The sequence below is a fragment of the Rhea pennata genome, chromosome 33 (assembly GCF_028389875.1).
Source record: "Rhea pennata isolate bPtePen1 chromosome 33, bPtePen1.pri, whole genome shotgun sequence".
In the NCBI taxonomy this organism is placed as follows: domain Eukaryota; kingdom Metazoa; phylum Chordata; class Aves; order Rheiformes; family Rheidae; genus Rhea; species Rhea pennata.
Window position 1 is genome coordinate 478129 of NC_084695.1, and position 21609 is coordinate 499737.

At 45.5% G+C, this 21609-nt stretch overlaps 1 protein-coding gene across 7 annotated transcripts; it reads left to right on the forward strand.

Annotated features, from left to right (window-relative positions):
• Positions 1-2765: 2765 nt before the first annotated feature.
• ILF3 (interleukin enhancer binding factor 3) lies at positions 2766-20521 on the forward strand. 7 transcript variants are annotated; one of them, XM_062598317.1, is made up of 20 exons: positions 2766-2845; positions 7472-7567; positions 7648-7874; positions 8197-8377; positions 8674-8821; positions 10161-10252; positions 10634-10729; positions 10998-11109; positions 11584-11681; positions 12068-12179; positions 12277-12405; positions 12683-12882; positions 13367-13537; positions 13863-14000; positions 14209-14385; positions 14824-14977; positions 15156-15209; positions 18866-19231; positions 19962-20084; positions 20298-20521. In XM_062598317.1, exons 2-20 carry the CDS (start codon positions 7565-7567, stop codon positions 20429-20431), a joined length of 2715 nt encoding a protein of 904 aa, XP_062454301.1. In that variant the 5' UTR covers positions 2766-2845; positions 7472-7564; the 3' UTR covers positions 20432-20521. The 7 variants fall into 7 exon arrangements, with proteins under 7 accessions (XP_062454301.1, XP_062454300.1, XP_062454302.1 ...); XM_062598316.1 differs by having other exon boundaries at positions 14827-14977; positions 19962-20093; XM_062598318.1 differs by having other exon boundaries at positions 12277-12387; positions 19962-20093.
• The last annotated feature ends 1088 nt before the right edge of the window (positions 20522-21609 follow it).

A 21609-nucleotide genomic window follows, 5' to 3' on the forward strand; every position in this document is an offset into this window, starting at 1 on the left:
TGGATTAAAATTGCTCGAGTTCTGTAAAGCTTCCAGATTTTCAAAGGGGGTGGTGAAAAGACACGGCAGTATTAAGGCCTGGATAGAAATAGAGATGGTGACAGAAAAAGATATAGTGGATAGAAAATATCTATCTGGATAGAGATAGTGATAGGAAAGAAAGAAATGCACAGTCAAGGCACACAGGCAGCCCTCAGTTCTGTGCTCCACGGAGCTCAGCAGGCGTGACGTTTTCTTCCTGCAGAAGAGGCAGCGGTAGGTAGTTCCTGTTCGGCACAGCTCGCTTCAAACGTGGCTGCTGCCCGAAGCGGGCGCGAGCCTCTGCGGCGTTTCTCACGCGTTCTGCCCAGCGGTGCAGAGCATTTGGAGAGGAAGCAGAGCGTGACTGCGTGGGCATTACCGATGCAGCTGGCCGTCGCCCAAGAAAAGGCTGTTAAATTTGCTTTGGCGCACACCTTAACGCACTACTTCCTATTCTCAGAGTTTTGGCCTTCAGTAACTTTTTTTTTTCAATAGGCACAAGACACTCTCAAGTAGCCTCAGACCCACATGGGACAGCGTTTTTGCTCATTAACCTACCAAGTTTAATAGACTTTTCTCTTAAGGAGCTAATGTTCATTTGGACAGCTGCGAGTACTTAGGCTTGCGCACAAATTCAACAGAAGCGAAAGATGTTTTTTGAGCTCACTCCCTGCTGTGTTGCAGTGGAGGAAGGAAATCGCTGACAAGGCAGGAGAAAGAGACCACGGGCTCATTCCCCCTCCCGACGTCTGGAGAGGTTCATGCCAGGTTAATTACAGTAACTTAAAAGTATGTAACTAGAGGTTGTTCCTCTCTTGCACATCCCTCCAACTGCTGTACGGAGGACTCCTGCAGGCAGTCATGAGCTTGGAAAACGCCGCTCCTGGCCGGCTGGCACCCTCTGCCGCTGCACAACCACATCGCAGGCTGCAGCGGTGGGGAGGGCGACATCCCCCCTCCGCGGCCGAGCTGCGCCTCGTCGCTCCCCTGCCAGTAAGCTTCTGCCCGCTGCTTTTCTTAAAAAAAAGCATCGAATTGTGTCCAGCCAGGGAAATCTTGATAAAGGCAGGTGGCAGCGGTTTGCCTGGGCTCAGATCTCTGCAGGCCGCACGTCAGGGAGAGCCACCGGCACACCTCGTCCTCACTCTGCCGCCTGCATTCGGGACATCCAAGGCGTTAAGACACTTGCACAGAGCCCGCCTGGGCCAGCCGGCTTGCGGAGGCAGCTGCCCTCCAGTAAACCTCCTCGATCCTTTTCCCCTCAAAACTAGACTTCTCCCTCCCTCCTTTCCCTCTTGCTCCCAGCCTGGAAAAGCGACAGGGAGGTAACAAGACGTGATTCCCCTCAGGAGCCTGCGATTCCCTTCAGGAGCCTGCGATTGCCCTCAGGAGTCCGCGATCCCCCTCGGGGGGCAGCGATCCCACTCGAGGCGCCACGACTCCCCTCAGGAGCCCGCGATCCCCTTCAGGGCGCTGCGATTCCCCTCAGGAGCCCGCGATCCCCTTCAGGGCGCTGCGATTCCCCTCAGGAGCCCGCGATCCCCTTCAGGGCGCTGCGATTCCCCTCAGCAGCCCGCGATCCCCTTCAGGGCGCTGCGATTCCCCTCAGGAGCCCGCGATCCCCTTCAGGGCGCTGCGATTCCCCTCAGGAGCCCGCGATCCCCTTCAGGGCGCTGCGATTCCCCTCAGGAGCCCGCGATCCCCTTCAGGGCGCTGCGATTCCCCTCAGGAGCCCGCGATTCCCTTCAGGGCGCTGCGATTCCCCTCAGGAGCCCGCGATCCCCTTCAGGGCGCTGCGATTCCCCTCAGGAGCCCGCGATTCCCCTCGAGGCGCCGCGACTCCCCTCAGGAGCCCGCGATCCCCTTCAGGGCGCTGCGATTCCCCTCAGGAGCCTGCGATCCCCTTCAGGGCGCTGCGACTCCCCTCAGCAGCCCGCGATCCCCTTCAGGGCGCTGCGATTCCCCTCAGGAGCCCGCGATCCCCTTCAGGGCGCTGCGATTCCCCTCAGGAGCCTGCGATCCCCTTCAGGGCGCTGCGATTCCCCTCAGGAGCCCGCGATTCCCTTCAGGACGCTGCAATTCCCCTCAGGAGCCCACGATTCCCTTCAGGACGCTGCGATTCCCCTCAGGAGCCCGCGATCCCCTTCAGGGCGCTGCGATTCCCCTCAGGAGCCTGCGATCCCCCTCGAGGCGCCGCGACTCCCCTCAGGAGCCCGCGATCCCCTTCAGGGCGCTGCGACTCCCCTCAGCAGCCCGCGATCCCCCTCGAGGCGCCGCGACTCCCCTCAGGAGCCCGCGATCCCCTTCAGGGCGCTGCGATTCCCCTCAGCAGCCCGCGATTCCCCCTGCGGCGCCGCGACTCCCCCTCAGGGCGCCTTTCCCGCCTCCCGCCACCGCCGCGCGCTCCCACCCCTCCCCCGCGCCTGCGCAGAGCCGCGGCGCAACGCGAGCGCGCGCGCGCCCGCGGGGGCGGGGCAGGCGGGGGCGGGGCGGTGCCGCGTAGCCGCAACGCCGCCGACGTCACACCTCCCCCTCCCCCTCTCCCGCCTCCCGATTGGCCGCCGCCGCCGCCGCGCCCGAGGGCGGCCGCCCCACGTGACCCGCGCCGGCTCCCCCCCCCGCCTCCCCGCGCACACACGCGCGCGCGCGCGCCCCCCGCGCCCCCCCCCCAGCGGCGGCGGCGGCGGCTCCTCCCCCCGCGCTGCAGTCGGAGCCCAGCCGCGCTGCGCGCCGCACCGCACCGCGCCGCGCCGCACCGCCACGGGGGCCAGGCCGGCGCCGCGCCACGGCCCCGCGGGGGAGCACGGCCCCGCGGGCAGGCCCGGTAGGAACCGCGCGCATCCCCCCCCCCCCTTTCCCTCCCCAAACACCGCGTCCCTTCGCGGGGGGGTGGGGGGAATATCCCGGCGCTGAGGCGGGCCGGGGGGCGGTGCTGGGCGGCCGGGCCGCGCGGGGGGGTGGGGCCGCCTCCGGGGGTGGGGGGGGGGGGGCGCGGCGGTGGGGCCGGAGGGGGGGGGGCGGTGCTGGGCCCGGCGGCGCCGGTGACCCGCCCCCCCCCCTCCCCCCCGCGCTCCGCGCCCTCCCTCGCGCGGCCCCATTGTGCTGTGGAGAGACAAAATGGCGGCGGGCGGCCGTTGGGCCGCGCGTGAGTGAGGGGAGGGAGGGGAGAGGGGGCGCGAGGAGGGGAGCGCGCGGGGGGGGGGGGGGGTGTCGGCGCTGCGCGCGCACCTCGCCCCCCCCACACACACACAGCCCGCTCCCCTTCCCCCCCCTCCACCGGGCTTGAGGGGGGGGGGGGGGGCTGCGCGCGGGGTCCCCCCCCTTCCCCGGTGCAGGCGCCGCCGCTTTGTTCTCTCCCCTCTTGCAAATGGCGGCAGCAGCGGCTCGTCGTGGGGGGGGGGGGGTGCAGATAACCCCCCCCCCCGGGCTAGGGATGGGCTGTGGTGGCCCCCGGAGCGCCCCCGCGACGGGGGAGGGGGGGGATCAGCGCTGTACCGCCATCCCTCTTCCCTGCCCCGTTTCCCAAGGTGTTTTTTTTTTTGGCGAGGGATGGGGGGCAAAGTCTGTCCCCTCGCTGCTGCTGTGCTCAGCTGGGCCCCGGTGCCTGGAGCCACGGGGGGGGGGAGGGTGCCATCACCCCCCCCCCAGTGTCACCTGAACGTGGCCAGGGACAGAGCCCCCCCGCTATAACCTGTTCTCCGTGGTGGCTATAACCTGTTCTCCGTGGTTTGGCTCATTTTCGTCCAGCCTGCCCTCAGCGAGGCTCACATCGCTTCCCTGATATTCCCCCCCCCCCCCAATGCCTTGTTTTAATTCGTCCTGTTATCCATAGCTGATCAGTTTCAGACAATTCGGAACAGCAGCGTGGAATGTCCTCACTGCCGCTTTGCAAGTGTCAGCGGCTTTTGTTTACCCTCACCTTAGTTATTCAGGTAGTTTGTGGTTTGTTTTGTTTTGTTCCCCGCCCCCCCAAGGTGGACTGGGTGCTGTCAGTGTCCTTAGACCTTGAAGGAATTGCCTGCGAGGGAAGCCATCCAAATCCAAACAAAAGCGCAGTGTTCAGGTTTTACAACCAAAGCAGCTCAAGCATCCTGTTCAGGTGTGAATGCTGCAAAGTAAGACTGGCTAAAAGCACAGAGGAAAAATTACTAATTCTTACTTAAAATGAAGCAGTGTTCTAAATTCCCAACTACAGACGCTGCTTAAAGTATATTAAACTTTGCTCTTATCTAGGGCATCATTATTGAACAAATTTCATCCCTTAGCATTCTTACTATGGTTTTGTCATCTTCCCTGCTCCCCAAAATGCATTTGAGACAGTCTGGATCATTTTGCTTGATTACTAGAATCTAGTGCAGGTTGCCGAAATCCTGCTTGTAGTAGAAATCATAGGAGGGGAAAATCAGAGCAGTCAAGTCTTAAAATGGGGCTTAAATTTCAAAATGTTGTCCCTTTTTTTCCCCAAATCTTAACGGCTTTCAAGCTTATGAGCAATGTCAGGAATTGTGCATAATTCAGTGTTCATGTTTTTAACTTGTTCTGTGGTTCTTTTTCCTAAGAGGCATGAATCCTGTGATGCTGCAGCATCAGCTCCTGGGTTCTCATTAAAAATGATCTTCAGTGATTTCAAGAGGAGAGATAACATTTGTCTTTAGAAATCACAGGAAACAGAAGTGCCACTTGTGGGGTGTTGTAGTATCTTCTGGCAGCAGGGATTACTGCTGCTCTCTGTTAGTTTGGTTTTCAACTACCTTCTTACCTTGCTTGGAGGGAACTAAGGAAATTTAACCAAAAATTACTGAGTGCAATAACTGGTCTCAATAAAAATAAAGTGATCCAAATTCTTCTGGGTCCAACTGAAACTTAGGCCTTAGAATGGATTGAGAAGTTTGGAGCCTGCTGACACATGACAAGATCTGTGACTATGCAAAAATACATATACACACACACTTTTGTATTGCAGTGCATGCTTTGTGGATTAGTTACAATTAGATCCACTTAAGTCGTCCCAGTCTTTCACAAAGGGGAAGTCATCCTGTACATAGCTTTTTGCCAGATTGGAATCAGAGGTATTTCTGTGCACTAGAAATCTGCAGGAATAAATACCCCCTGCAGTCGGATAGTAGCTTGAGGAAATGAGCTTTCCCAATTTCATCCCAGTTTATATCTGTAAATTCTTCAGGTCACAAGCCTGAGATCTGTTTGTAAAACACCTAGCAAAATGGGGTCCTGATTTCTGTCCAGGCCCTGGATGTTGTTTTAGTAGAGGTAATAGTTAAAGCAGTATTACTGTAATAAAGCACCAAGTATTTGGAGAATTAATTGCTCATTCTTTATTATTATTATGGAATATTGAACAGTTTGCACTTACTTAAGATACATGATTACTTGCAATTTGTATCATCTGTCAAAGGGTAATGTAAAACATTCAATTAAGTTTCATTTGTATTTCATATTTGTAAGCTATATGTAGTAATTACAGGCTAGCCTAAGAAACAGTAAGACAATTCACATGTAGCTCCCAGTGGAAAAAATCAAAAGCAAGCTTCAATCCTGTTTCGTTTTGATTGGAACTCATTTGAAACAGATGGATTTCCAGAGAAGTAGGATCTGATATTATTTAAGATCCCAGGATCTTAAATAATTGAGACGTGATTGACTTTTTCTGGCAATTCTTTTTTATATGCTTTAGGTATGGCAATCTTCAAGTATACTTAATTGTAAAACTGAGTTAACTAACTTGGCAAAATCTGATTTAAAATGAGGCAGAAGCTGATGGAGGTGTTGGGTATAGATACTAACAGTCTTAATCTCCATGACCTCTGTGAATCCTCAAGTGCTTGCGTTGTGTTATGAGGCTGCTTGCCTCATTTATACTAATGCTTTTAAATGGCACATAACAATTCCTGGAGTTATTAAGAAACACAAGGTATTTGCAGGAATCTGACCATGTGAAGTTTCAATTAGAGGTAAATCCAGGGTCTTATTAAAGATGGATGCTTTCAAGGTGTAGTCAAATTAATGACTTAATCAAGCAACTGCTGATTCTTATCACAGTCATATAGTTTCCTGTGTGATTGATGCTCAAGATTAGAAGAGTAAATCCCAGTGGGTACAAGCGGGTATTTTGAACTTCTTGCCAGAAGTGTGTTCACATCTGAAGGCAATCTTGGAAAGCTGTGTTCTTCCACAAAGCATAAACTAGTCCTTCAGGACACAAATATTGCTTTGCTAGAAGGCCCCTTGGCTAAAAACAGAGGAACAAAGTACTTGAATTTTAACGAAAGAAGTGAACTATTTCAGTTCCAGGTGCAAGCTATGCCATTGGTTTTCTTTGGTTTGAAAGATAACCTGTTGTTCTGAAACAAGCTGTAGTGATTTTGGCTTAATCAGTATAGCAATTGTATTGAATTTTTAGGAGCTACAAGGACTTTAAAGGCAGATCTGCTAATGTAAGATTATACTATTTCCTCTTGATCAACTATGTGATAAAACAGGTGAAGAGACTCAGTGAAGCTACTGAATTTGTGATATACTGATGATAATGAAAAGCCAGCTTATGTACTTTGGGGGCATACAATGAGTTTAGTATAAAAATCCGTACATGGCCAACAGATCTGTACAAATAGTTGCTTGTGAGTAGCATCAATGAGCACAGCAAGAACTATTGCCTTGCTTGTTAAACAGGTGATACAAATCTAGTTCTTTACCTCATGAAATCATATTAGCTTATATACAAATCATGTTAAAAACTTAATTTTTCTGGTGCAAACTGTTTCTGTTTGTATCAGAGAATGTTTTATCTTAATGGCAATTTCTTTTAGAAATAAGAGAGAGAGAGCTTTGGGGGGGGGGGGAAAGAAAAATTCTTTTAATAGGAAAGCTTCTTAGGCTTAAGGAGCCAAAATAATATACCTAAGGCCACTGAGATTGCGAACTTGAACTAGGAGGCAAAAATCAGGGAGTTGTGGTTGCAGCTCAGACTAGTAGAATGTTTGCATTTTGCAAAGAGTGTCCAAGGGAATGAAGTTGCAGTTCAAAGCATTTATCTTGGTGCAGCGTGGTCTGCAGTTGCTGTACGGCTGAACTGATGTATAGTAAATAAGCATGTGGTACCTGTTAAAGAGATGGTCGCGTAACACCGAGAAGTTCATGTGAGCCTTCATAGGCAGCCTGTGGAAGCTGGAATGGCAGCTGTACGATAAAGGAATGGCAGCTGTACGATAAAATTAGTTTTAATCAATACTGTCGGTGCTATTCAGGTCTAAAGGATGTTAGTCTTTGGGAGAAAACTTGGCTTTCAATAAGAAGTTCATATAATTGTCATTTATGTTACCACTTCCAGTTATTTCTGTTATTCTTGCATATACTTAGTAAGCAGGTTGTGGGGACCATACTAGCCCACTAGTAAAAAAAAATCAGTTGCTGATCAGTTTTCTGCTGTTCCCAGATTACAGAAAGTTGTGGTACTGGTACAGTCTTTTTGGTGGAAGAATCTAAATAAGTACCTTTTGAAAATTTGGACAGACATTCAAAGGCAAAAATGGTAAGGTTCTGGAATTTTTTGACTTACAAGATTAATTTGTCTTTAGCCTGTTGCTAAATGGTTTCAAACTGCCTTTTCAGCGACCAATGCGTATTTTTGTGAATGATGACCGCCACGTGATGGCAAAACATTCAGCCGTTTACCCAACTCAAGAAGAACTGGAGGCAGTTCAGAATATGGTATCCCACACAGAACGGGCTCTCAAAGCCGTTTCTGACTGGATTGATGAACAGGAAAAAGTCAGTGGGGAGCAGCCAGAACAAGAGACCATGGAGACAGCAGCTGAGGAGGAGAACAAAGAAGGAGGGTAAGGAACATGGCTAAACAAATGCTTTATAAGGGCACTGTCAGAAGTAATAGCACTATCGTATTTAGATTAATAGAAATATACTCTGAAGTTTGAAAAGGTGTTTGTCTGCTATGGAGTAATGGAATTAAGAGGCAAGAGAGAGCAAACTTGAGACTGAAGCAACTTTTCCTATGTAGGTAGTACTTCAGCGGGAGGATCATGTTTCATACTTAATCTTTGCAGATACATCCCTTAGCTTCAGTAAAGCATTTGCAATGATCTAGCTGCAGTTAATTTTTTAGTTTTTAAGCCGTCATGATTGTACCCTGTATATTTGCAGGGATCAGAAGGCTACAGAACAGTTGACTAGGACCCTTCGTGGAGTGATGCGTGTAGGGCTTGTAGCAAAAGGCCTGTTACTGAAGGGGGACTTGGATCTTGAACTAGTTCTTTTGTGCAAAGATAAGCCCACAACAGATCTCCTGGAGAAAGTAGCTGACAATCTTGGAGTACAGCTTGCTGTGAGTAAAATCTTTCAATGTTTCTGTGTGCTTGTTACAGTGAGCAGAACAAGCAGAATATATTTTAAATGGATAAAAAGACACTCGATGACATTTTTTGATGCACTTTTTAATTTTGTCTTAAAAAAGTAACTGTCAGAGATGTATAGCATCATTCTAGAATTACCTTGTAAATGAACATCTTTTTATTAACTGAAATTTTGTACACCTTGTTCTTGTTTTTTTCTGGAAAAAAGGGATGGTGGAGGTCTAAGAAATGAATTAAATGATTGCTAAGTGGTGAAATTATGTTGCAGGCTATTACTGAAGACAAATATGAAATAATCCAGTCAGTTGGTGATGCTGCAATTGTAATTAAGAATACAAAAGAGCCTTCATTGACACTGACCATCCATTTGACGTCACCTGTTGTCAGAGAAGAAATGGAGAAACAGTTAGCTGGAGGTATGGAAGACTGAAAACAGCCAACAGTCGGTCTGGAAACTTGTATTTTTCTGTCGCTAATTCACTGTTAAAGCGTGCTATTCAATTTCAGCCTGGGTAGCAGCAATTCTTTTTATGCAAATTCAGAATCTCATAATACAACGTTAACCCAATGAGATCATGATTATAGTTTATTTGGACTGAACTTCTGAAACTGAGTAGCACCTTTCAAATGGTATTTTGCTCTTTTTTTCAGTTTTTTTACTTGGACCTTTAGTTCACTAATGTTTAATATTGTTGTATTAATCTTGTTTTGTATCTAGCCATGTAAGTGGCCTGCACAATACATAAAAATATAAGCATATACATTTTAAACATATTGAAGGCTTCTTGTTAAATTACTTGCATGTACATGAAATTGGATGTTACAAAGTTTGTGTTGCAGCAAGAATGATAGGTGCTCTGGGTCTCCTTCATTGGCTGTTTTATCAGCTAAAGCTCAGAATTCCAGAATGTGATTCAGAGTTTTGGATAAAGTTAGCATCTGTATTTGATCTTAAATTTGTCTTGGAATGTGAAAATTCACAAATGTCTTTGCACTTGAGTTTTTTTTTTTTAACTATGATCAGTTCTGTATCATAGACATCACAATGTTTTAATTCGCAGACCTCAAAACATTTGCTCTGTGTACTAGCCTTATCTAAAACCCTGGTCTTCAGAAACTTTTGAACTTTTTAAAACCATAACTTCAATTTTGCTGCAGCACAGACTGGAAAATATTTTTGTGCTCTATTGACTGTCTATGGTTTTGATATCTGACCTCGTCTACCAAGCCTTCTAGTTTGTCAATTTTAGGGACGCTGGACCTTTGACCAACAGGACGCTCTCTGTCACGGGTTGGGGCCAGGGCAGTCAAGCCTTATGGGCGGAGGGGGTTCCCTTGATCATAGAAAAGCTCATGCGCACATGCACTCCTCCACCAAAGCTGCACTCTGAACACAGAGTGGGGACTTATTTTAAATTTTCATTTATTAGCAATTACAGGCCTCAAACTCTACAACTTCATTGGAGTAGTAAAGGATTTCTGTCCTCAGCCATACGGCATCACTTCCCATCTCCTCCTTACAAAATAGACTTTAGTCTGTCCCTGTTATTTAAACTTCCCATCTTTCTGCAGTTTAAATTTCTAAGTAAGGCCAATAGTCACGTGAACTGCAGACCATCCTTCCAGGTAAAGGATCTAGATCATGATCTTTTGGGAGCCTCAGCTGCCCTTTAGGAAGCTGCCTCATCCCCTCTCCACCTGACAGAACCCCCTTGGTCAAACTGTGCCTTGTCTTCTTATTCCATCCACGAATAGAAACGCTATCAGTCAACGACTCCCCGGACGTTCTGGACAGGCAGAAATGCCTTGCTGCCTTGGCGTCACTCCGACACGCCAAGTGGTTCCAGGTTTGCATTTTGTTCTTATATTTGTCTTTAAGTAGAAAATTTGTAAACTCTTAACTGGCTAACTTTTTTTTTTATTTAAAATACTTTAAAGTTGGATGATAGTTAGATGTGCTGAACTTAGCGTCTGTCAACAGTACAGTTGCTAAAGAAGCACTTAAGTGAATTTAACATTCAAAAGGAACCTTTTTTAATGAGTAGATGCATAGCGGCTGCTTTGTGTTAAGAGTAATGTTGCCTTTGTACACTACAATTAAAATTATAAAGTTGTAATGTGAAATACTGTTTACCCTTGACAAAGTAGCACTGCAAAAATTAATATCTGCAAAAGAACAGTTTTGGTGTTTTTAATGAATGTGCTTCTACTTTTGATTCCTGTTCCAGGCCAGGGCTAATGGTCTGAAGTCGTGCGTCATAGTCATCCGGGTTTTGAGAGATCTGTGTACTCGGGTTCCTACTTGGGCACCACTGAGAGGATGGGTAATTCTTTTCCTTCTTATGTACCACTTCTCCAAATTGTTGGTTAGCTCTGTTAAGTTGGCAAACATTCTGTTTCAATAAGTTTTTTATGTAATACTAAAAAAAAAAGTTTGTATCCTTGAAAGGTGCATTTTGAAGTTCTACAGTGTATACTGTTTTACTTGCAGTCTATGCAAGAATTTTAAGTAACTTCCAAACTGAAAATAATCATAGCACGCTATCCATGCATGTATATTTGTTTTTCTCATTTTTCAAAAATGTCTTTCAGCCTCTAGAGCTACTGTGTGAAAAATCTATTGGAACTGCTAATAGACCAATGGGAGCTGGTGAGGCTCTGAGGAGAGTTCTCGAATGCCTTGCGTCAGGAATCGTTATGCCAGGTTAGGTGGTTCTCTGCATTTACATTTCAAAGTGAAACTGAAGTGAAATATGGTTGAAGCTTTGATGCACTAGTACGTTGCCTAGTACTTGAGACATCCCTTGTTATATGTGTGGACAGCTTAGATTCAAAACTCAGAAAAACCCAGTGTATATGGGTACTACAGTACCTTGCTATTCTTTAGGGCACACATGTGTTCAAAGCTATGGACCCATGATGTTAAACCCTGTAGAGAGAGGCACCAGTTTCTTGCCAGTGTAAAGTTGCATCTCTGAGTGGTTGTGACCAGTTTCACTTATAATTGTACTTGTAAAATAATCCAGACGAGTTTCAGAATGTTGGACATTGGATGGATCATGTCAGTCGGTGTTCTTCGAGAGATGAGTGTTGATTGATGCCAAGGGAATACTTAGTTTAGTTTCTTTAGAAACACCAGGATAATTCTCTGCATATCTTCCTTGTTTCCTGCCTTCAGATGGTTCTGGTATTTATGATCCTTGTGAAAAAGAAGCCACTGATGCTATTGGGCATCTAGACAGACAACAAAGGGAAGATATCACACAGAGTGCTCAGGTATAGTTTTGACTACAGATGTTACGAAAACTTAATCAGTTCAACTGACTCTGAACTTCCATATTGGTTAATGGTAGTATAGTAACCTCACAGAGGTTGGTGTTAACTTTTTTAATATCTAGTCAAGTAAAGAAATACGAATGGGTCCCACACCAATAAGGAATTTGTAGCTTGGCCAACCAGAAGCAAAGTATCAGGTTTTAAATAGTGACTTTACTACCATGACCCGTATTTTGGGTTGAACTTCCAAAAATTCAGAGAGTCCTATTTAAACTGATAAGGAATTTTGTGTAGGGGTGGGTAGAATGTTCCTATCTGAAACTGCAGTGAACAAAGATTATTATAGCAACTTGTACGTCCCAGTAACATGTGTTTAATCTTTCTAGCATGCTCTGAGACTTGCTGCTTTTGGCCAGCTTCACAAGGTGTTGGGGATGGATCCCCTACCTTCCAAAATGCCCAAGAAACCAAAGAATGAAAACCCTGTTGACTACACTGGTAGGTACTAGGAAAAAAAATAACACATTTGTAAGGCTATTTCTGTTTTTGTTATTGGAAACTGGAATACTTAGCTCTGCTGTTACGATTGTTACAGTCCAGATTCCTCCCAGTACAACATATGCTGTTACCCCAATGAAGCGTCCTATGGAGGAGGATGGAGAGGAGAAGTCTCCCAGCAAAAAGAAAAAGAAGATTCAGAAAAAAGGTATTGAGTTAACGAGAGGTAGGTACAAACAACTACCTGAAAGCTGTTCTCAGGCTAAGCTGGGGGGCAGGTCACAGAAAAACTCTTGCAAAAGTGTTTGATCTTGAGAGATGCTGTAAATATGAGTTGTAGGGCGTGCAAAATTTAAATGAAATAAGTTACCGCTGTAAGATCTTACTTGATACAACTTTTTAAACTCTCACAAAGACAAAAATGACATAACTAACTATATGAAATCAGTTTTGCTTCCTCTAAAGAGATTGCAAACATCTGAAAAGCTTGTTTTTCTGTTCAGAGGAAAAACTCGAACCTCCCCAGGCCATGAATGCACTGATGAAACTAAACCAGCTAAAACCTGGGCTCCAGTACAAACTTGTGTCTCAGACTGGTCCTGTTCATGCTCCTATTTTTACAATGTCTGTGGAAATTGATGGCAGCACATTTGAGGCATCAGGACCTTCCAAAAAGACAGCCAAATTGCATGTGGCAGTGAAGGTAAGAGCTGTGCTTGTAAATTCCTGCCGAAGGGCTCTAAATAACAGGCAGTCTGTTTCTTAGTGATAATTGTTGACTTCTTAAACTTGAAAAGGGCGACCTGAAAGCTCCTGATTATCCTGAAAGCCATGATTAAAACTTTATGTGTGAAATGTGTAAACCCTTCAGCGCGGACCAGGTCTCATCCAGGGTAGAAGTTAAATGTCAGGTAGTACAGTCTGTCATGAAGTTGCAAGCCAGGGAACTCAATACTTAGTTCTCGAAGTGCCCACAGAGTTTGGGAAAGGAGGGAAAAGTAAGAGGAATAATCCTTGCAGAATGTCAACCTAATACTGTGACTAAATGTTGTTGATTCTGCGTCTCAGAGTGACTCTGAGCGGCCCTTTCAAATATTTACCCCAAAATATACAGGGCATAGCAGAGCGAGCATGTCTCTGAGGTAAGTGCTTTTCAGTAATCTCTTCTCCAACTCTCCTTGCCCTAGGTGTTGCAAGATATGGGTTTACCCACAGGAGTGGAAGGCAAAGAGTCTGGGAAGGGAGATGAATCAGCAGAGGAAACGGAACAGAAACCAGTTGTTGTTGCTCCTCCTCCTGTAGTGGAAACGGTTTCTACACCCAGTGCTGCTTCTCCTCCTTCCGATCAAACCTCAGAGGTGAGCAGAGTCTTAAGAGCTCAAAAGAGGCTGTCCTGATTCTTTGAGAAAGTGATGCTGAAGGCTGTTCTTTTTTAACATACTCTTCTTCCTTGCTAAAGGAGACTGGCCTGACTATACACACTGTGCTGACAGCTGTAAAATATATCAGTCTTCAGTTACTATCACAACAAGTTTTTAAGAGATGAGAATATCACACAGGCTCATCCTAGTGCAACTGTCCTCCTTCAAGATATTCTTCAGTCATAAAAAGTTCATATTTAGGGAGTAACTTGTAGTCCAGTAGTTTTTTCTTGGAGCTTCATGACCGCTTCTCCTCTTTCAGAATGTAAAACAACAGGGACCAATTCTTACAAAGCATGGGAAGAATCCTGTGATGGAACTGAACGAGAAAAGGCGTGGGCTGAAATATGAACTGATTTCAGAAACAGGTGGCAGTCATGACAAGCGCTTTGTCATGGAGGTGAGATGACTTCCTGTTCCTCTTCATGCTTTCATCTGAATTCAGATATCTGCAACTTCATAGCCTTAGTAGGAATTTTCCTAGATTCCTACTGGAATTGTCTGAGGGCACCATATAAAAATGGTTAATGACTTCAAGTGTATTCACAAGAGGCAGCTTTAGCTTCTGCCCTTTCCATTCACATGCAATGATTTAATCCATTTCAAAGGTGGAGGTTGATGGACAGAAATTTCAAGGAGCTGGTTCAAATAAAAAGGTGGCAAAAGCCTATGCTGCTCTGGCTGCATTAGAGAAGTTGTTTCCAGATGCCCCCGTTGCCATTGAGCAAAACAAGAAGAAAAGAGTCCCTGTGCCTGCCAGGGGAGGACCCAAGTTTGCAGTAAAAGTAAGTAACTTACTATTTAGTGACTTCTGTTGTTTGCAATGTAGCTAATGATTGTACAGTACTTCTGTGCTGCGCTTGTGATCCTTCTTTTGGGGAAGAGGAATAACCTGACACATACAAAGAGAAACCAGGATCTACTAATAGCCGTTGCATTAGAAAGCAGAAACAGTGCTGTGTTCTGTTCCATCTTCTAGACTGTGCTCTTCTGTGGCATCCGTGAAATTTTGTAGGAGGCTTGTCTTCAGCCTGCTTCCTGGAGGTCACTCTTGCTTGATATCACCCTCCTAACCTTTGTTTGCCCTGTTCCCTTTTGATGGAGATCAGTATCTGACATGTTACAGAGTTCATGACCTGATTTGGAAAGGTTTTGTCTTCATCTCGGATGTATGATGAAATGATTCAGAAACCAGCGTTGTGTAACAAGCCTCTCTCCTTCAGCAGCATAATCCCGGTTTCGGAATGGGAGGCCCCATGCACAACGAAGTACCCCCTCCGCCCAATATGCGTGGTCGTGGAAGAGGCGGCAATATCCGAGGCCGGGGGAGAGGCCGGGGTGGATTCGGTGGCAATCACGGTGGCTACATGAATGCAGGTGAGCTGCTGTGCATGTTTCATTCTGATTCATCCATGCTAAATGGTACAGAAACCTCCTGTACACCAGTAGGTGAATTAGTCTCCTCTAGCATTGCGTAGTCTGACCTGTAGCATTGCAGGAAATGAAATACGTATACTCATGTTTCCCTCTATTAAAAAATTCTACTCCAATTTAGGTGCTGGATATGGAAGCTATGGTTATGGAGGAAATTCCGCAACAGCAGGCTATAGTAAGTGTTCATCTTTTAAATTTTTGAAACACGTCAATCTGCTGGGGGTGTAAAACTTGGACTGGGTTGCAACGTACAATAATATGCTTGTGCTGAAGCCATCGTAAGGGGTTCTCTCTTTTAATGTGAGATGGCTTATGTACGTGTTTAAAAGTTGAACTCAAATCCAGGTGACTTCACGTTTCCTCTAAAATTGTGAATATTTTAAATTTCTCTGCTTTAAGCCATGTGAAGCTATCAGCCACACTTGTGAATCAGATTTTCCTGAAAATACACAGCGATTGGTCTTGAGAAGAAGCCTTCATTGGGGGGTGACAGGAGCAGAGAAATCTAAAACATGACTTTCAAATGTGGCGCATTTTGCCATCTTCAAAAGAATTCTAATTTTTTTTCTCTGCTCTGTCTCCCCCTTTTGTAGGTGACTTTTTCACAGACTGCTACGGCTATCATGATTTTGGGTCTTCCTAGATCATCTAAAAGTATTGCACAAAAAACAGCTTTTTACTCCAATTTTCTCGAACTCCAAAACCCAAAGTGTTCGTGCTGTGTCCCTGTGCTTCACTGGGTTTCTCAACAGTGGCTTTTCACCGCAGCTTGTCTGAAACTCTTACTAGCCTGCAGAACTTAAGACAGTGGCAGTTTTTATTGTGATTTGCCTTTGAACTTGGTTGTATCAATGTACACAACAGGGGGAAACTAATGATCAAAGAATGTTTTTGTGCAGTTTGCACAAATTTCAAAGCCAGCTCTGTTCAGCATAAAGGCAAAAAGCCCATCTTTGCTTTTTATGGAAAGCATTACTTTATTTTTAAGAAACAGATACTGAAGTGTTTTAACCTACCTTTGTCTTAATTTACGGCAGGTTTTGTACAAAATTTGAGCCTTTTAATAAATCCCAGAAATTGGGTAAATGCCTCTGATATTGGGAAGACTTTTCAACATCTCTGAATATAGTACAGCCCAGCTTTTTAAGCATGCAAAATGTTGACTTGTATGTGGAATCGTATGTGCTAAAATTAATCCTACATCCTTTGTAACATGCTGGTGGATTAACGCTGAGGGATGTGACTTATTGTGGCTGGTAGCTAGTGTACTTTCAAAGGTATTGTAATTGTGCTTCCGATACTGATACAATAAATACCCAGGCATTAGGAGTTGATGTAAAAATGTTAGTCTTGATAACTTCTGAAAATGCATGGATTCATTCGTTACATGGAAATGGGCTTTCTTGAGCCAAGCATAAAGGGCCTAAAGCACTTCAGCAAACGTGCAGTGGCAGCGGACTCGGCAGCCTCGCTGCTGAGGCTATCCAGTGCGTGCCTGTTGCAAAACACGCATCACCCTAAAAGTGTTTTATAACCTGGAGAAATAATTTCAATGGAATTTGAAATTGCAGGGAACTTGAAATTGGCCATTTAAGACACTAGTCTTCGATTAAATTTAAAGTGTTCGGTCCTTTATTCTTGCTATAGTACTTGTTTTAAGACTGTATTTTGTTTGTCACTGTTTTTAGCTGCAAAGCCTGCACCATTGCATTAATTTAACTTGTGAAGCTCAAGAACATCTGAGTTAACTCAGTAACTAAACTAGTTAAAAAGAAAAAAAAAAAGGCAAAACAAATCCTTAACCTATGAAGCATCAGGTTAAAAAAAAAGTCCAAGGTACCTAGTGAATACTTAAAAAAAAAAAAAAAAAAAAAGCATGCCCTCATGCCCTATTTTTTTTAGAAAGTTATTGTTTGAGATAATGACTTTTTATACAAGTGAATAGATACTGTTCTGAATGAGGTGAAAAACTGCCATTTTTTAAGTGAGTACATGTTAAAGTAACTACTGATGTGCTGGATATTTTTATTTGTTAGCTTTGATTTAGGGGGAGTAGAAAATATCAGGTGTCAAACAGCATTAAAACTTCGTAATTAGATATGAAGGGTTCATTTAAAAAAAAACGTAAATTCCAGAAATTGATTCCTCGCTTAGCAGAGACCAACTTCCAGCATCTGCAGCTTGAATTTAAATGGTGCGAGTCTTAGTTCTTAACCTCTCATTCTGGAGGAATCCCATATTCCTTCCAGATGTGTTTGAACCAAAGACAGTAACTTTAACGTGAGTGATAGAGCAAGGTACCTATCGGTCACAGTGCAGGAATATTTTGCTGTTTTGGGTTTTTGACTGGAGAGAAGTATATTGCAGAACCTTGTTTCTACCCAGCTGTAACACAGTCTGTTGTGGAAGAGGAGAAAAAAGATCTTGTGTAATGTAGAAAGTCTCACTCTAGTGCAGAGGCTGTAGTGAAGAATTGATTTTGTGATTCCAGGGATATTTCTGGAAAAAATGAGCAAGGTGAAGAAAAAAGCTTAGGTGCCTTGAAGAGCCACTGCTCTTCACATAAAAACACATACCGAATTTAGGAAACGAGCTCTGATACACCTTTACAATGAGTTGTTTCATTAGTTTCATGTGGAATTGCAGAAAGAAAGGGTACAAGATTTTATACCTTGTCTCTTTTTTGACTGTAACTTTTTTCTTGAGAAATACTAAATTCTCGTACTCCTCTCCTTTGTTTTCAAAGGAGATGCTAGCTAAACTCCTCCTCTTTAGAGGCATAGTTAAGTTCCAGGAAAGTACATGCTGTTACAGACACTGGTGCAGGTTTTTAGTTAGATTCTAGTGGCTTTTATTCCTTGAAATAAGTTAGTTTTTAATATGACAAGTCTGACTGTAGAGTAAGTCTTCTCACATTAAGCCCAAACTGTGAAACATTCATTGAAGTTCAATTCGCAGGAATTGGGCAGGAAAACGGCTCAGCGGTTTAAGAGCTTGACTGTAGTACTATTGATAAATAAAAGGAAAAAAAGTAACTCTTGACTATGTACAATGCTTTTGCATCCAGACTTTCTAGAAGATTTTGATCCATTAGAGGTTTTTGGTAACCTTGGATCTAAGATCATGGTGGTACCAGATTTTTGAGATAAATAGTGCTACACAATAGCATAAGGTGTGTATGCACATCTTCATTTCAGCTGGATTGTTTCTGTTCGTTCAATGTGTAAATCAGTATGGAAGGTTCTCTTTAGTGAACTGCATGGATGTTGACTTAATTCCTTATTACAGGAATAAGATTATTCCTCGTTACCACTTCTTTCAGCTGTGGAGAGTGAGCATCAGTTGACCTTGGCTGACTTGTCTCAAATGTAGTTTTGAGTATCAGATTTTAAATCTTTGTAGAACATTAAGTAATAACTGTTAGTTATTGTAACATGCATTAAAAAATTGTAGTAGCCCTGAACTTAGTTCTAGATTTTGGGGTTATACTGGAATTAAAGTTATGGGAAACTGGCTCAGAGTTGTTAAAAGAGAAATTTTTAAAGTAACTTGGAAGATCATATGATGTCAATGTATCTCATAATTCCCCATCTACTTAAATGAACAAAATGTTACACCTCTGGCCTCGTGTGGAGTTTCTTAAACCTTTCATCAGTGTAAGATCAAGCTACCCTAACTGTTGCTTTCATAAGAGTAAAATCCCTTTATTGTGATACGAACCTAACCCTTTAAATAGTGTCTCACTTCTGAAATATCTTGGTTTCTGGAATGTACCTTGCCCTACGAAAGCGCTGTTGCTGTTGGAGACTTAACTGTGTTTTCTCTGTTTAGGCCAGTTCTATAGCAATGGTGGCCACTCCAACTCGGGGAGTGGCGGCGGAGGTGGTGGCGGTGGCTCCTCCGGGTATGGATCCTACTATCAAGGTGGGGATAACTACAATTCCCCGGTTCCTCCGAAACACGGTGGAAAGAAACAGCAGCATGGAGGACAGCAAAAACCTTCCTATGGTTCAGGGTATCAGTCCCACCAAGGCCAGCAACAGCAATCGTACAACCAAAATCAGTACAGTAACTACGGCCCGCCTCAAGGCAAACAGAAAGGATATAATCACGGCCAAGGCAACTATTCTTCGTACTCCAATTCTTACAACTCGCCTGGTGGCGGAGGCTCAGACTACAACTATGAGAGCAAGTTCAGTGAGTGCTGCCTTGCTTATTTGACCTGGGTGGGGAGGGAAGTAAAAAGTAGACTTGATAATGCAAATGTCAGTTCCTCTAGCGGAGTGGATATTGTAGACATGTAGTGGCCTTAATCTGCTGGGGTTTTGTTTATTTGTTGTTAAGGAGATCGGCCACTGAGCAGATAACCTGCTGGTCTGGTCAGTCCTGCTTTCTGTGACCATGTTCTTGCATTTTGAAAAAATGCGTGGAGTTGTCTACTCTTGTTTTGCCCAGCTGGTTGACCTGAATAATTGTTATGATCGAGTCTTTGCTTCCTGTAACAAGTAGATGGGTAGTTAGGTTCTCCCCTTGCAGTTACAGCTGGAGCGCTCCTCAGCACTGATCGTGTACGTGTAACCAGTAATGTCTTCGCTTGGGGGAGCGATAGTTGTGTGCATTTAGCACATTTTAATAAACCTGTGGGTTAATGCAGCTCTGTGGAGCTGTTTGGGGAATGCTGCACAGGGAGATTCTCCTTTGGGGATCTTTGGTTAAGTACTGCTGCCCTGACAGCTGGGCCCATGTGGTGCTTTCAGCCGCCAAAGGCTGCAGGTAGGGGAGAGGGAGGGAGGCTCTTGCCAGTGAACCCTGATCACAAGCTCTGCTTGATGCAGCTGTTAGAAATAGGCAAATTTTTTAACCGATCGGGTAGTCTCAAGGGAAGTCGCTGGAAGGCCAGCTTCGCTCAGCCTCTGCTCTCCTCCAGGTTACGGCGGCAACAGTGGCCGTGGAGGAGGAGGAAATAACTATTCAGGAGGTGCCTCGTACAATACTGGTTCACATGGTGGCTATGGGGGAGGATCTGGGGGCGGAGGGTCCTCTTACCAAGGTAAGCAAGGTTAGTATAAAACACTTCTTGTATATACATTTCTTCTGTGTGCGTGCTGGTGCGTGAAAACATCTTTGTCTTGTGTGTGCTCTTGTAGTACAGCAGTTCAGCCTGGATAGGAGTAAATACGCTGTGTTCTTCTGTATTAATGAAACTTCCGCTTCACCACGTGGCGAATAGTGAACGTCTCTCTCCCTTCTGCTCCCTTTGCAGGTGGATATTCTTCACAGTCCAACTACAACTCCCCTGGTTCAGGCCAAAATTACAGCGGCCCTCCCAGTTCCTATCAAGCTTCCCAAGGCGGCTACGGCAGAAACGATCACAGCATGAATTATCAGTACAGATAAACCAGCCCTTCCTCCGTGGGTGTGAAGTTTTGTTACCTTCTGCACTTGCGCACCCTTTGAATATTCAGTTTTATTGCATCACAGTAAACACGTAAATCTCCCCTTCCGCCCTGTTTCCATGTTGCAGTGCTCTTTGTGATACCAGTCACTAATGGTTGAGTACCTGTAATTCCATACTTAGCTGTATTTTGGGCATCTATGTATTTAATGGTTTGTTAGTTGCCATTACAACTTTGTCTAAATAGATTTTTTGAGTTAATATGACTTCGGTATCCTTTTTCTATTTAAAAGTGACATTGAAGTGTTAACACAGTATGGCTTTAAATAGATAAGGGATATGTCATCTGTTAATGCTTTTGTGAAGTGAGTTAAACAAGCTTTCTGTATTTTAATGCTTTAGTGTTTCAGTTTTATAAGTGAAGATTTTATTTTAAAAACCAGTGGGAAAGAGTGGGTTTTGTATGTCTGAATCATTCAGGCAGTACATCTGGAGTAAGCTGAATGTAGACAAATAAACACAAACTCTTGATGTCTTTGTCTCCACACGCGTAGTTTCACGTTGCAGGCGAACGCCAGTTAAAAAGTCTGCAGCGGCCCTCTCTTGCCTCCGCCCCTAAGAGCGGCCGTGGCAGAAGAGGTGAAAAATGGCCCGCAGGAACCGTTCTGCTTGCCGAGAAGTTCGCAGGCGCCGGAGGTCGTGCAGGCGGACCGCTTCCGCGCTCTGCAAAAGCCGAATGCAGAACGGGGTGAATATTCTGAAGGTTCAGTAACCTTCTAGGGCTGTGCCTTGCTCCAGCAGGGGCTTTTCGCGGCTCAGAAACCGCCTTTGCTGTGCTGGCGAGGAGCCGGCGCTCCGGACAGCGATTCCCTCGGGGAGGGTTTGCTGCCGGGCCGGGACTCGGTGGCACGGCGCAAATCACGCCGGCGGCCGGAGTTTTTTCTGAGCAGTCGCTCCCGCGTGAGCGTTGCGGCCGTGCTCCGCCGCCGGGGCGGCTGCGCCGCAGTGTCGGCCCTTCCCTCGCCCCGGCGGCAGCGGCTTCCGCCCCGGCCGATAACAGGAGCCCGATACCGGGCGCCCCAGGGTGCCTGCGTCACGGCTGCCAGGAGAGGGCTGGGGCCGGGCCGGAGCCGCCCGTCCCCGCCGGCACCGCGGCCCGCTCCCGCGGCGCTTTAGCTGC